This window comes from Oryza glaberrima, chromosome 1 (assembly GCF_000147395.1).
Source record: "Oryza glaberrima chromosome 1, OglaRS2, whole genome shotgun sequence".
NCBI classification, from domain to species: domain Eukaryota; kingdom Viridiplantae; phylum Streptophyta; class Magnoliopsida; order Poales; family Poaceae; genus Oryza; species Oryza glaberrima.
Genome location: NC_068326.1, coordinates 30,332,458 through 30,345,973, shown reverse-complemented (window position 1 = coordinate 30,345,973; position 13,516 = coordinate 30,332,458). Strand labels below are relative to the sequence as shown.

General features: G+C 39.0%; 1 protein-coding gene across 1 annotated transcript; it reads right to left on the bottom strand.

The window, feature by feature from the left end:
- Nucleotides 1–11,578, bottom strand: LOC127763008 (insulin-degrading enzyme-like 1, peroxisomal). The gene is made up of 26 exons (XM_052287566.1): nt 11,222–11,578; nt 11,013–11,088; nt 9,374–9,441; nt 8,733–8,824; nt 8,516–8,589; nt 8,274–8,317; nt 7,888–7,939; nt 7,390–7,509; nt 7,208–7,320; nt 6,912–7,074; nt 6,704–6,796; nt 6,520–6,605; nt 5,839–5,925; nt 5,503–5,606; nt 5,000–5,102; nt 4,753–4,848; nt 4,453–4,642; nt 4,260–4,321; nt 3,978–4,082; nt 3,115–3,316; nt 2,798–3,006; nt 1,446–1,570; nt 1,269–1,320; nt 1,098–1,184; nt 640–762; nt 1–475 (listed from the first exon to the last, which is right to left on the bottom strand). Exons 1-26 carry the CDS (start codon nt 11,369–11,371, stop codon nt 221–223), a joined length of 2,931 nt encoding a protein of 976 aa, XP_052143526.1. The 5' UTR covers nt 11,372–11,578; the 3' UTR covers nt 1–220.
- Nucleotides 11,579–13,516: the final 1,938 nt, after the last annotated feature.

Genomic DNA, 13,516 nt, shown 5'->3' with positions numbered 1-13,516 from the left:
GAAAGACAATTATACAAGTTTGTGCATTACTCTCTAGTAGTCTGTACAGTTGTTACATTTCATTCGGAAGTACGTGCATTGGTGAATCATACCATAAGAATAGCAATCGTGTATACTCCGGCCATTAAAATGCCCGTCAAAATTCAGTTCATGCATATACACAAGCTATATATCACCGCGAGAAAGAATAAGACTATAAGAGAGTAACTAATTCTAGCTGTCAGTCCATTGTGATCCGGCCTGGCCCTCCCTTCAGTGAGCGGTACAAAGGTCTGGATCGCTTGAAGCCGAATATGTCAGTGATTCGGTAAGTTTTGGGTATATCAGCTTCAGCAATGGCCTTCTTGAACTCTGCCAAATGTTCGCCGCCGAAGACTTGCACGCTTACAGTTTTCCTTTGAGGGGCACCAACTCTTATATGCTGATCAAAAAATTCGATGAATTCTTCTTTCTTCAGCTCTCTTAGAAGAGCTACCTGCAGAACAGTTAAATGCACAACTCTATCATATGCTTCCTGTAAATAAACTTTACCAAGTTTAATCTGTTCTTGATTTTTTTTTTGTTAACCAATAACTTGTTTTCATTAATTCGATACATTTTTTCCAACAATTAACTGTTTGCTGAAAACAGAGCACTAACCTCAGACTCGACCCTGTCAAACTTGAGAGTTCCTGCCTCAATCTCTCCCCAATAGAAGTGGGATTCCTCCCACAAATTTTTGAATTTCTCCAGTTTCGAATCGACAAGTGATTTTACATTCCTCTACAAAAAGAATGCCATATGTCAATACCCCAGCCGCATTGATGTGTAAAGAACCACCTAGTAGTAATGTGCTCCAACTGAGTACATCTAGTGATCAAAATACTATAGAGCATACTGCATAAAAATATAGGTAAATTCAACTATAATGCATCATATATCACTGCTCTTTTATCGATTACAACCCCTCCAGATATTGTATACAATTGTGCATGTGGAAGTTTACCGCACAGAAATGAATGTTTAAAAGAACATGTGAGCACTTAAGGAAGATAAAAGAAAGGAAGTTTCATGAAAGTTTGGAAATCTTGAAAACTCGATTCAACGAGGCTACAAACCTTAAAATCCTTGTCTGACAATTCATGAATTTTGCTTTCAAACATCTTGAAGAATTCATCAATCCTAGCATCAAGATGTGAAGGATCCTAGGCATTCAACATAAGATCAGTTAGAGAAAGCAGTAAACAACAATCATACTACTATCAATTACTCTAGCCTTGAACCTGTACCTTTACTGTGGACTGAATAACAACCTCGAGTGCCCAGACTCCACAATCAGATCTGATGAACGAGGATATTCATTGTAAGCTAGGATTTAAATGGTCAACCTCACAGGAAATATTTATGTATCTCCTAATATGGCAAAGTAAGAAGCAACAAGTCTAAGGCAAACCTCTGCCGCTCACCTTAAAGAAAGACCTGCTATATAGCCAAGCTGCTCAACAGTTCGCAGCTGGTTGAAGGCAGGCTGGCTCGCAATTAAAGCAAACAGTTGAAGTTTGATATTTGAAAGGGCATCGTCCAGATGAACCTGAATATAAACATGCTTAGCATCGTCACATGCTTCTTTCTACATAACATCAACATTTTTTACTTTTCAAACTTCAAATTATTGAGACATCACACGACTTGTAAAATAATAGCCCTCATTAGAAGAAAAAACTGAAAATGGGGCCCCAAAAAGCTAGACTTTACATCTTAAACTCATCAAAACTCACAAATTGCATCCTTGTTCTCCTTTTTTTTATGTCAAATGTTGTACTCACAACCCACAAATCGCATCTTCAAGCATATGCCCTAGTTCTCCAAAAAGTATCAATAGAACATAATCAAACCTGTCCTTCTGATTCAGTCCGGCAAAGCCACTGAAGGAAACAATGTGTCATGTCCCTTGTGCTGGTTCAGTCACAAGCAACCTACTTCTTAACTTCAATCAGTGCTAAGCGACCAAGAGTGAAGTGTCTATGAATTCTGTTAATTCTATAAATTTTTAATATTCTTATTTCAGATTTTTATTAAATTTGACAGTCTGTAAGCAACAAGATTCCTGACAAACAATACTAGAAAAAGAGAGGCAATGATTTTGTTGCAGGGTATGTTTTTCAAGAATAGTTAAAGAGCAAATAGGAGACGATGATTCATTGAGTAGAGCGACGATTATATCCATGAGTCTGACCCTCGCATTTCTTTCAGGGGCATATAGTAAAAAAGAGTAGCACAAATGACAGGAGCAAAACCAAGTGTCACCACGCACATTCCATATAAAATCACAAACATTAGTTCCAGCAAAAGGAATTTAATTTAATTGACTTGGATCTGAAGTGGAATAAACAAATTACATGACTATGGGCAGTAAATCTGTGAAACAGATACCTTTTGACTAGACAAGAGATGCCCCCATTGTTGCTCGTATAAGCTACAGTTATTGATGAATTCTTTTTCATTCTAGGCGAAATTGTTCAGGAATTTCACACTAACAGATTGTTTTGATCAAGTAATTGTACTTTGAATTAGTTTTATGGTTGAATTTGAGTACTTCATATTACTTTGCATGCAAGTACGACATGTAATAATATTTTTAGCAATTAGAAGTAGGTAACTCTCAAGTCTACTGAATTTTAGGAACAAGTTCAACAATTTGTAATCAATTTGGTCACCATTAGTTCTGAAGTTACTGATCATGGATCAGTAGTTGCTTTCGTTAATAGTAGTTGCATTGCATCCCTTGCACTAAAGATCAAGCCACAGGGACATTTACCTGAATATATTGGACCACTGATGAATTTTCATTCTTCTGATTTAAGCCCTCAATTTGGTGGTAGCATTTTAACTCATTTTCAAGCATGATAACCCTTTTAATCAGATATTGTGATGGAGACATTGATTTGAACACAGAATTAGGGGTATTGAATATAGTATCTTCAATCTCCTGGACAATAGATGTTGCCTCATTTGGTTCAATGTTCCCTACAAGGAGAAAAGTTAATCAATAAGTATGACTGGAAATTCATCCTGTTACAGTCCTTTGCAAATATATCTACATGATGAATCGACTAACAAGAACTTCTGCCTAACCATGAAAATAGCATTCCAAAAATGTCTTCGATAGCAAATGTGGCATGAACTTTGCAAGAGAATCTGGTTCAAGCTTAGAAAGAGCCTCAAGTTTCTCAGCCAAAGGCCATTTCTGATCCTCCAATATCAACGAGAGATAGTATGAAGCTTGAGAGTATGGTTGGCTGAACTTGAAATTTTGGTAGTCCTTGACAGCAGTTTCCTGTGGTGGTAGGATGAAATAAATCAATGAAACAAAACGACATTGTATTCAAAAGATCCTAACTGGTCCATGGCAGAGACTGTTATCCTATATTTATCAACAGACCAAGAACAAAGCTCATTACAAACAAGTACAAGTTATCTGACTATCTTGGATAATTTTCTGGCAGGTACAAAACAATACAGCATGCAGAACTGAAAACATTAATAAGATTACGAAATTAGGATATGGAGTAAGAACTGTTATTTGTGATGTTTGCTTTCACCCGTTTGTCTAGATTGCTGCGGCTTTTAAGAATAGATTTGTACCCAAATCTTCTGCACGGCAAGTTATACATGTGATGTAAGGCTGCCTTGTTTTCACATCAAATCCGTAACACGGTAAACACCAAGCAACAAACAAGAACAAATAAATCTTAATTATGTACTCAGAGTATCATATAATCATCCTGTGTGTTCTTGGTTCCCACAATATCATGTCCATAAGTTGAAAAGTTTGACACAACTAAGCTTTGATCGTCTAACAATTACAAGTTGACAGATAACAGTTGCCTAATGAAAGTAAAATCCAGTGATCGAAAAAAAAATTGATGCACACAAAGTTAAAACAAAGAGCAATTAAATATTGAAACCTAAACTCCAAAATAACTAAATCTACTTACCTTCAAGGCACAAAACCTGTTCGGTTTAACTTCAAAGTTAGATATATGCTTCATAATGGCATCTAGCAGAATCCGCATTTTGTCATTGTAACCACCTACTGAGACCTTACATAGAAAGTAAAAATGTTTTTAGTTCTAATTCAAACTGTCCTAATAAAGCAACCTCATGATGCATGACAATTCTATCAGACAGCATAACAATTTTACAATGAATTTTTTTTTTTTGGCTGGAACACTCCTTGGAAACTAAATGAGAACAATAAAGTAGTTCACTGACTAAACCTGGAATCCAGCAGAAGTGCGATATATTGAATAGAATAAACCAGCAATTTGAGCATCATACGCTGCAAAAGGCACAAACATTTTGTAAATTTATGTTTGAACTTACAGTTGGTGGGAGTAGTAATACCCAAATGGGTTATTAATGTACGGATAAATATGCTAATATTTACACTATTTGTGAAGTGGTGCTTACCATATGCATTCAAGTAATCAGCTAACAAATCAACAAAGAGACTCGTAGAAATGACTGCCTCGGGGGAATGGCTTGTTAACGGACAGTGGAAATCAATTATAATGTGAACCTTTGGAGTGGAGAACAGCATGTCAGGCTTATACCACAACCGTGAAAGTGGTGTCTTTCTCAATATTGCTGGAAATTTAACCTGCAAACATTTATTTTGTAAGAGATATTTACTATATTCAAGATTCAGCAATTCATTTAGAACTGTGCTAATGTGGGGAAAAAACACAGATGAGGTGATCTGAATCCAACCTTTTCATGCGCTTCTTTGAGCGATAAATCTTTTGGAATGAAAATGTTAGGCTTTGGGATACAGAGCTTCTCAGTAGGAGCTTTTTGAATCCATTGCTGCCAAAGTAGAACAATCACTGACAATATGTTCTAGCATATTATCTCTATGGATTATAACAAGTGTCCACATTCTAACAGTATGTAATGTGCAATAAGATAAGAGGAAAACTCTAGTTCAAAAAATCAAGATTATTCAAAAAGGACAAACCTGTATCATGGAAGGAGTAACATTTTCAACAGAATACGCTGTACTATACCATGGCTCAACAGAATCAGTAGATCCTTTGAACTTTTTAGATTCCCATAGTATCCTGGAGACGGGGAGAGAGAAATATTACATAAAAGGAAGAGGAAAGTCACAATATTTAGCTTCATATGGTATTTTAAGTGCCAAACTGGATATCTGTCAGCTTGTCAGAAAATAAGTGGGCAAGTAAATATAATGACTAATTTTGGGCATAACTTTCTAAGGTCGCATATCTGGAAGAAGTTGAAACCAGTAGGGATAACTTTCTAAGGTCGCATATCTGGAAGAAGTTGAAACCAGTAGGGATGGCAAATAATGATGCATAATTCTTAAACCTATTACCACTTTTTACTTCAGAAAAGAACGAATTCAGAAATGTTTGTGTGTTGAGATACCTAAATAGTAGATACTGTAAATAGATAGGAGGAACAAACAATGCTGCCATGTGAACTGCATAAATGTACCTTACTCTTTCAGCTGACAACTCATCAAGTATCATATTTATTCTATTTGGAGCATACTTGGACGGTAGTGATGCTCCAACCAGCCATTCTTCTGGTGGGAATAACTGCAAGCAGTCCAAAAGATCTTTCATATTGAAGATAGCTAATGGACTACAGATGAAAGGTGCATTTCTCCAACATATGTCAGTCCAACAGAGAAAATTTAGACGATAGAATAGTTGGTAATCGGTGTTATCACATAATGCTTTGCTGGAGGTGTATCAGTAATGAATAGAATTGATCATATGGAATAGCAAACGATACATTATGTACTTAATGAGGTATTGAGAAGTATACCCGCATGGTTGAGACAGTATCTGTCACATAGCTGATTGGATGGACTTTGTCCTGATAGTGGAATTCTGTTTCATTTATCGCCACAAGCTAACACATCCAAAAACATGTTACCATCACATTTAGTTTATCTATTTAAATCATCCCAATATGCTTAAGGCATGCAGAAAAAGATTGATACTATAAATAAGTGAAGTTGATGATGAGATGATAAATTGAAACATAATGAGGTCTTGCTAAAAGAAAGTACGACTCATGCAAATGTTTCTTTTTTTTTGGAGCGTGACTCGTATACAAATGGTTGTAGTGTATCATTAATTGATAGAGTCTATTGTCCAGAATTAGAAGGACATCTGTCCTGAACCCTCATAAGTTTTCAAAACTAACAGGTCCAATTCAAATGGAAAATATACCATTTGTTAACCAAAATTTATATTCGTTATAGAATTCACTGAATGATTAAAACCAGTAAAATATTCCCCAAAAAAGTCAACTGACGTTGCTAAAGAAAACTTTTCCTATCAAAGATATGCAAAGATAAGAAACTCAATTATGTGGAATAACTCTTGTTTGGGTAATTTTGGATCTCTCGAGGAAAATATCAGAAAGTCATACAAGTATCAGAACTTCTAACCATAAAACATGGATTTACAAATTGCGTAAGTCCATGTTCTTTTCAATTACCTCATCAAAGATCCACTCATGGATCCCATTTTCTTTTAGTAGAAGAATATATTTGAAGACCAAGCCAATGATGTCTTCCATGTGTTCTGAAATCATTGCATGTGCACGCAAGAGGCTTAAATAATAACAAAATGTGCTTAAAACAAAATAGCCATGTTAGTTCTAATTAAAGATAGAAGCTGACCATGACCAGCATCGGTGAGCCTCATGCTAATTGAAAAAAAGGAGTATTGAGCACTGTCACTGCCCTCCCCGGCCGACAAATTCATAGCCCATCCTAAAGTAGTCAAAATTGAGCATATGTCACATGTAGAAAGAATAAACTAGAGTGACTATGAGTAGATAAGGAAGGCAAAAGTGTGGTACAGCAATCAACTGGTGAATGTACTTGCCTAGTTCCTTTATAATATGGAAGATGGATCCCTCGCCTTCATGCCCAATTAAGTGACTCAGATAACGGGAAGGACCTTCTTTGTAAAAGTGGATGTTGGGTGTAACGGGCCATGATATTTTTAGGTAATCGCCTTCAGATATCGGGATTGCTTTGATAACAAGCTGCACGGCAAATTTCATGTTATTTACCATCAATTTTTTTTCCCGAACCATCGCATATATTTTATTTTTAGTGATTGCTGCAAGTATTCCAACTTCTCCATCTACCACAATTGGTGTTGCTTCAAGTTTCTACCTGCATATGCTGCTCTGAAAGAGGTTGACTTGGGCATTTGAAGCTTCTCTGATCAGTGTTTTTGATGTCACTAAACAAGCGCTCAACAAAGCTTTGGATGCAATCCAGGCTCTCTACCCAAAAAAAAAAAACCTCAGTAACAGATAAGTTTGTGTGAGAATGGACTAACCAGTAATATTTACCCTTTCCATAAACAACAAGGTGCATCAGGTTTGCTGAATAATTCTCATAGAACTTCAGAAGCTCCTGTCTAATGTCCAATCCCCTCTCTTTTGGTTTTGTTTCTAGCGTTTCCCAACTCCCTGATGCATTAAATGACAAATTAGGCATAAGAAAACAACAAAACATTTAACTTGTTTCCTAAATTCAAATAGTATTTCATGCAAACAAGATATGATCACCATAAGAGAGTAGCTAATTACGATGCACAGCAATTGATAGGACAACTGACCATTATCTGATATGAATTTAGATTTTAGACTTGTCATCTCTATTTTCATGAATAAATGTATCATATTTCAATGTGACCTGAAGAAAATTGGGATTTGCAAAGCTAATATAATGGCTAGATTTTAGCCTGTTTGAATCTTCACTATGTTTCTCACAAGAAATGCAACCCATTAATCATAAAGGCTGACTGGTCAGAAGTTCACAATTTCTGAACACAACTGTTTGCATACCAGTACTGAATTTATGATAGGGGTGATCCTTTGAAGCCAGATGTTTTTGGAGCTGCATGGGGAAAAGTGGAAAATTAGGTAATAGTGAAGCATGTGCTATGAGATTCAAAGCAAAGGAATGGAAAGTACTGTACATGCTATTTTTTACTTTCTTTTTTTATTGGAGGACCATTAACGTGTGTATAGTCTCACCAATTGTTTATATATATATTTATATAAGGAAACATGCCTTGTAAATAAAGAATATATACATATTCTGTGAGTGAAAAGGATACATAATCCTATGCTTTAATGGTTGTAGCTTCTGATACAGTCATACAGATTTCACAGTGTTGCAAGGAAGAATACATGACACATCAACTACCAAATTTGAAATGTTGCAGTACCTGATACATTCTCCAGCCATCAGACAACAAGTTTTTCTTGTGTTCTAGGACGAAACAAAGCAAAGTTAGCCAAAATATATGCTTATTGCTACTCCAAATTAAACAACTGTGAGTTTTGAAGCGATTTTTATAGGGTTGTAGTTATGTCATGTTAACTACCCACATTATAAGAAGCATAATACGATGTTAGATACAAATAGCATCACCAATCACCATGTGCAAAGCGAATAATCAGAACTTACCAGAATCAACAGCCTTAATCTCTCTAAGAACAGCATCTTGCGACATCAATGGCTTAATAAAAAACTGAGCAAATCTGCACAACCGAGCCACCAATTTGTTATTTTCCAATAAAAAGCATGACAATCTTCAGAACAAACCCCCACCATATTCAACGCAGACACGCACGCACACACATATACAATAAATGAACTAAAAGCACTACCAAAAAAATCTTACCTGTCTAATGCTTCTTCAAAATTGGCCACATTGACATCAAAATAGAAATTTGTTGTCTCCGAACTTGTGTAGGCATTGCAAGAGCCACCATGCTGATATTTTTCACATCAAACAATTGTCAAAAATATAGTCTAGGTATGTGATTTCCAAGCATTAAAATATTTTTTGATGTTCGAGAAATTGTGCAAGGTGTAGCTCTTAAACAACTTGCGACAGATGACAAGATGAGGATTAAAATGTTATTGCTAATCAGGACACTGCCCCTCCTCTTAAACGTCACCACGACATAATGCCACGCTGGCAAGCATGGGATTTGACTTCAACAGAGCACGATGGGATATAACCTGACTTTAGGGGAACAACCAAATATTAAATAGCAGTTGGTCTGCAGTTTGCACACATACAAACCAGTTTCCCTTTCTCATCCTCTCTTGTATTGTCTCGTTGTTTGCTACATTTCTACTGATCTGACATCTAAATATGATGTAGGTAACCCTGAAACTGGGCTGATCTCATACAAATCTGATGTGGTTGTGTCAGCATATCATGATATTGTGTGAATAATACTTTACCCCAAAATACAATGAAATGAAATGAAGACCGGTGTTTCTTTATATTTAGAGTTGATTAATTGAAAGTACCTCTGTGATATACTTCGTGTAATCTTGTTCCCCAGGGTATTTCTCACTGGCATAAAATAGCATATGCTCTGCAAACAAGACCACGACAATAAATCAAGACAAGAAAACAGATAAAAGACTTTAAGTCAATCCAGGAATTTTCTTAATTCCTGCAGGAACTGAACTGAATTGTGTGAGAATACTATATAATTACTGTGAAATCTATGTGTTCCAAAGAATACTTTTATTCCTTCTTAATACAAAGATGTGCCCCTCACGTATTCCCAAAGAATTAATCTATGTGTTCCAAAGGATGCCTGAATGATTACTGAATTTTAAAGTCCAGGGTCCGGGCTAACATTTGTCATGCTAATCATTTTCTCCATAGTCCATTCCAGTACAGTTTGCTTTCATCAAACATTTTGCCTTTAGATGATAAACAAAATATTTAGAAAACTATGCAACTCTCTAGGGTAGAATTTCAATTTAACTTTACATGGCTTCATCTGCAGTATACCTTCACATAGGGGTGTAAGTGGGTCAGCCGCGAACCCACTTATAGATCAAAAATAAGCGGGTTCGCGCTTATTTTAGCCTATAAGTGGGTTTCGCGGGTTAGCCACTTACACCGCTACCTTCACATACGTAGGGTTGGTACTGTCACGAATGTGCAGAAAGTACCCCCCCCCCCCCCAAGTACTTGCAATGAATTGGTACAGTACCCCATGTGTAGGTGACTAGGTGTAGCGCAGGACTTACGATAACCAGTGAGCCAATTGAATTGGTGCACCCCTGCGAGTGTAGCTGACTGATCCTTTATCACTAAAAGGTGGAATTTACTCACCAGTCAAAATCAATGCGTTGGTTCTGTACATATATAGACAAAGGTAAAGGGACATTTTTGTGAGCAAGCTGACAAAAATCCTACTAGGCAACAACGTGCAGGAGCAGAGCAAGATAAATTATTTGAAGAATGACCCGCTCTATTTCCTACAGTCTGGCCAGCTGACCATCCGTGAATAACATTGTGCCGACTAAACGAAATAAAAAGGCAATATAGAAGGGCGTCTGCTCGTACATCCTGTTAATAAAAGGGCGTCTGCTCGTACATCAGAAGCCACAGCATAGGCCGATCATGTGCGTCCCGTACGATCAATCACGGATGCCCTCAATGGATCACGCTGAAGAACAGAGATGACAGTTCCTTCATCAGACCATCAATGATCTGAACCGTCAGCTGCATGATCCGACGGCCAAAACAAGTCTGCATTTCCTTCGCAGAAAAGGATTGTACATTCAACTTTATACCTATGAAAACGTCATTGACCCACAAAAGTAGCAGTGGGGAAAGGTCGCCGAGGAATGAGCATCCCGATTCCATGGGAGACAATTCGAGACCCCGGCCGGATCCCAAAAGGGGATTCATCCACCATGCGGCGCAAGCGAATCGCAGAGAAAGGGAAGCGCCAGGTGTCCTGTCGAACCGAACACGCAAGTACCCCCCCCCCCCCCTCCCCCAACAACTGCCTACTCTGATTCCCCACTACACGAATCCGGTGGCGGATTGCGCACACGAAACGAATCGAGAAAATCGAAGCGAAGTGAGCGGAGACGAGGGACGAGAAGGGAGGGAGGGAGCGGAAGCGAACGGTGGACTGACCGAGGAAGTGGGCGAGGCCCTCGAGCCCCTCCGGGTCGCTGAACGAGCCCACGCCAACCTCCATACACGCCGCCGCCTGCAACGCCGAGGAATTAGGGGTTAGTTAAACACACGCACACACGCATACGCACCACACCACCAAATCACGCGAGAATCGCCGATGAACCGACGAGCATTCTGCAAGCGAGAGCGATCGGGGAGGGAGAGACCTTGTCGGTTTCGGAGTCGCTGATGAGGAGGCACTCGAGCGCGTTGGGGAGCACCACCCGGCGGTACTCCCGCTTGTCGCTCCGCGCGCGGATGAACTCCACATTGCTCTCCGCCGGCGCCGGTGCCGCCGCCGCCGCCGCCGCCGCCATGTCCGCTCGCTCTCCGCTCTCCGCCTCCACAGCCTCTGCTCTCTCTTCCGCTCTCCGCGCGATACTCCAGTAGTTCTCCGGGGTTAGATTGGAGGCTAAGCAAGTGGGGTCTTTTGCTCCTCTTATCTCCTCTAATCTATTAAATAAATATTGACGGAGTAGTACACTAGCAGTGCAGACTAGGCCGGGGTAGATTGGCTTGCGCGGGTTTGGTTTGGACGACGAATTAAAAGGACGATGAACTCGTTCGTGTCACCATCGGGCTTGTGCTTTTCGACCGCCGAATGACGCGCCCGCGCCTGGACGACGGAGAGGGTGACGTGACGTGGCTTTAGCGGTCTTGCTCCCAGTGCGGATTCCACGTTAGTAATCGCGCATCAGGGCGCCTGATGCGTCCCACCCCATAGTATCTATAAATAATGCCTATAATTCTATATCAGTAAGACATCACAATATAAACTACACTCTACAATCTATGATTTTTTAAAGTGGACCATTAATAAATACAGCATCTCTCTTCTCTACCCATCATATTTATTCTTCATCTATTATGAAGACATTATTCTCTCCCAATACAAAATTTGATAGTGTATAGTGCATAGGTTCTCGTGTTGAAGCTGTGTGTTATATAAGACCCAGTTTCTTCCTCTCTTCACTCTCTCTCTTAATTAATATAATGCCACATAAACTAAAAGTCCTACGTAGCAATGTAATTAATGTCATAGACACCATCTTAGGTGGAAGGTTAGGACTGCACTCACTCAGAGCCTTCGTTTCTCCCAAATGCAGCACCCACACCGTCTGTTCTGTGTAATACTCACCCCGTCCGTTCTGTGTAGCTGCGTGCGTTTTGACGTGGCCTTCGGGGAAATTCACGCTTGACGTGACGCGGTCGTCTCGGCTGATCGGCTCTCTCCGAGCGAAGAGATTTTCTAAGCGGGCGAACGTGCGAAGAAGATCGTTTATTGCCAGAATGCAGATAGACTTTGTGATTGGGTGGAGAGCCGTGTCGAGTCGACACTCGAGTCTCGAGCGTCATATGCGAGTGCTTCCAAGCGAGCACGACGTGGAGGTGAAGTTTTACACGATGACCCTGCTTCTTCCGTGGTTCACAAATCACAAAGTTCACATCGTAATTAGCACGGTGTGTTAGCTAAATGAGAAAATATGTATGGCATCGACGTTCACTCCTTTTCATTTTTCTAAAGAAAACTGCTAGCTTACCGAATAGCGTAGACTTATAGGCGAAGTTTTGTCAATGAGCAATTGCTACCGTTCGCCTTTGAGCAATTTCGGATGAAGTGCATTATGAGAAAGTTGTAGACACGTCACAGCTACTACTATATCCAATGACTTTGCCTCCTAGCATTATATATATATACTCCTATTAGTAAACATTGTTTTACGAAAGGCCATGTAGTCTAGTGGTTATAGTGATTTGAGTAGTACCCAAAGTCCTAAGTTCAAATCTTTTATGGAGCAAATTTCAGATTGGGTTATTTGTGGGACTAAGTTCCCTATTTCAATTCTTTATTTCAATGGCCATATATATCCGGTTGGATGTAGAGGCCAGGCAAAAAATACCCTTTCTCTAAAAAAATTAGTATAAACATTTATGTTTGCAATGCAATACTTAGGCCATGTTTAGTTCACACCAAACTTCCCCCAACTCCCAACTTTCCATCACATCACATTCAAAATTTTTCTACACACGTAAACTCTTAACTTTTTTTCAACTTTCCCCAAACTTCTCCCAATTTCACAAACTAAACACAACCTTATGTTTGATCCCACCTCCTTCGAAGAACAATCACACATAAACTCTCAACTTTTTTTTTCAAACTATCAACTTTTCCCAAACTTCTCCCAATTTCAGAAACTAAACATAAGGTCCAATTTCAGAAACTAAACACAACCTTACGTTTGATCCCACCTCCTTCGAAGAACAATCGGAAGTACTAGTGTGATAGGCAACACAAAGGTCATTTCTATTGTTATTTTTACCTTTTGACGTCGACAAAGGCCGTAGTTGCATACTTGCACGCGCCTATGTTCGCATTGCTCCTCTAAAAATATGTCCGCATTGCTGAGGTGTAATCGCACTGTAACTGAACGTGTGTGCTTTTCTCACATATCAGAGGCTGA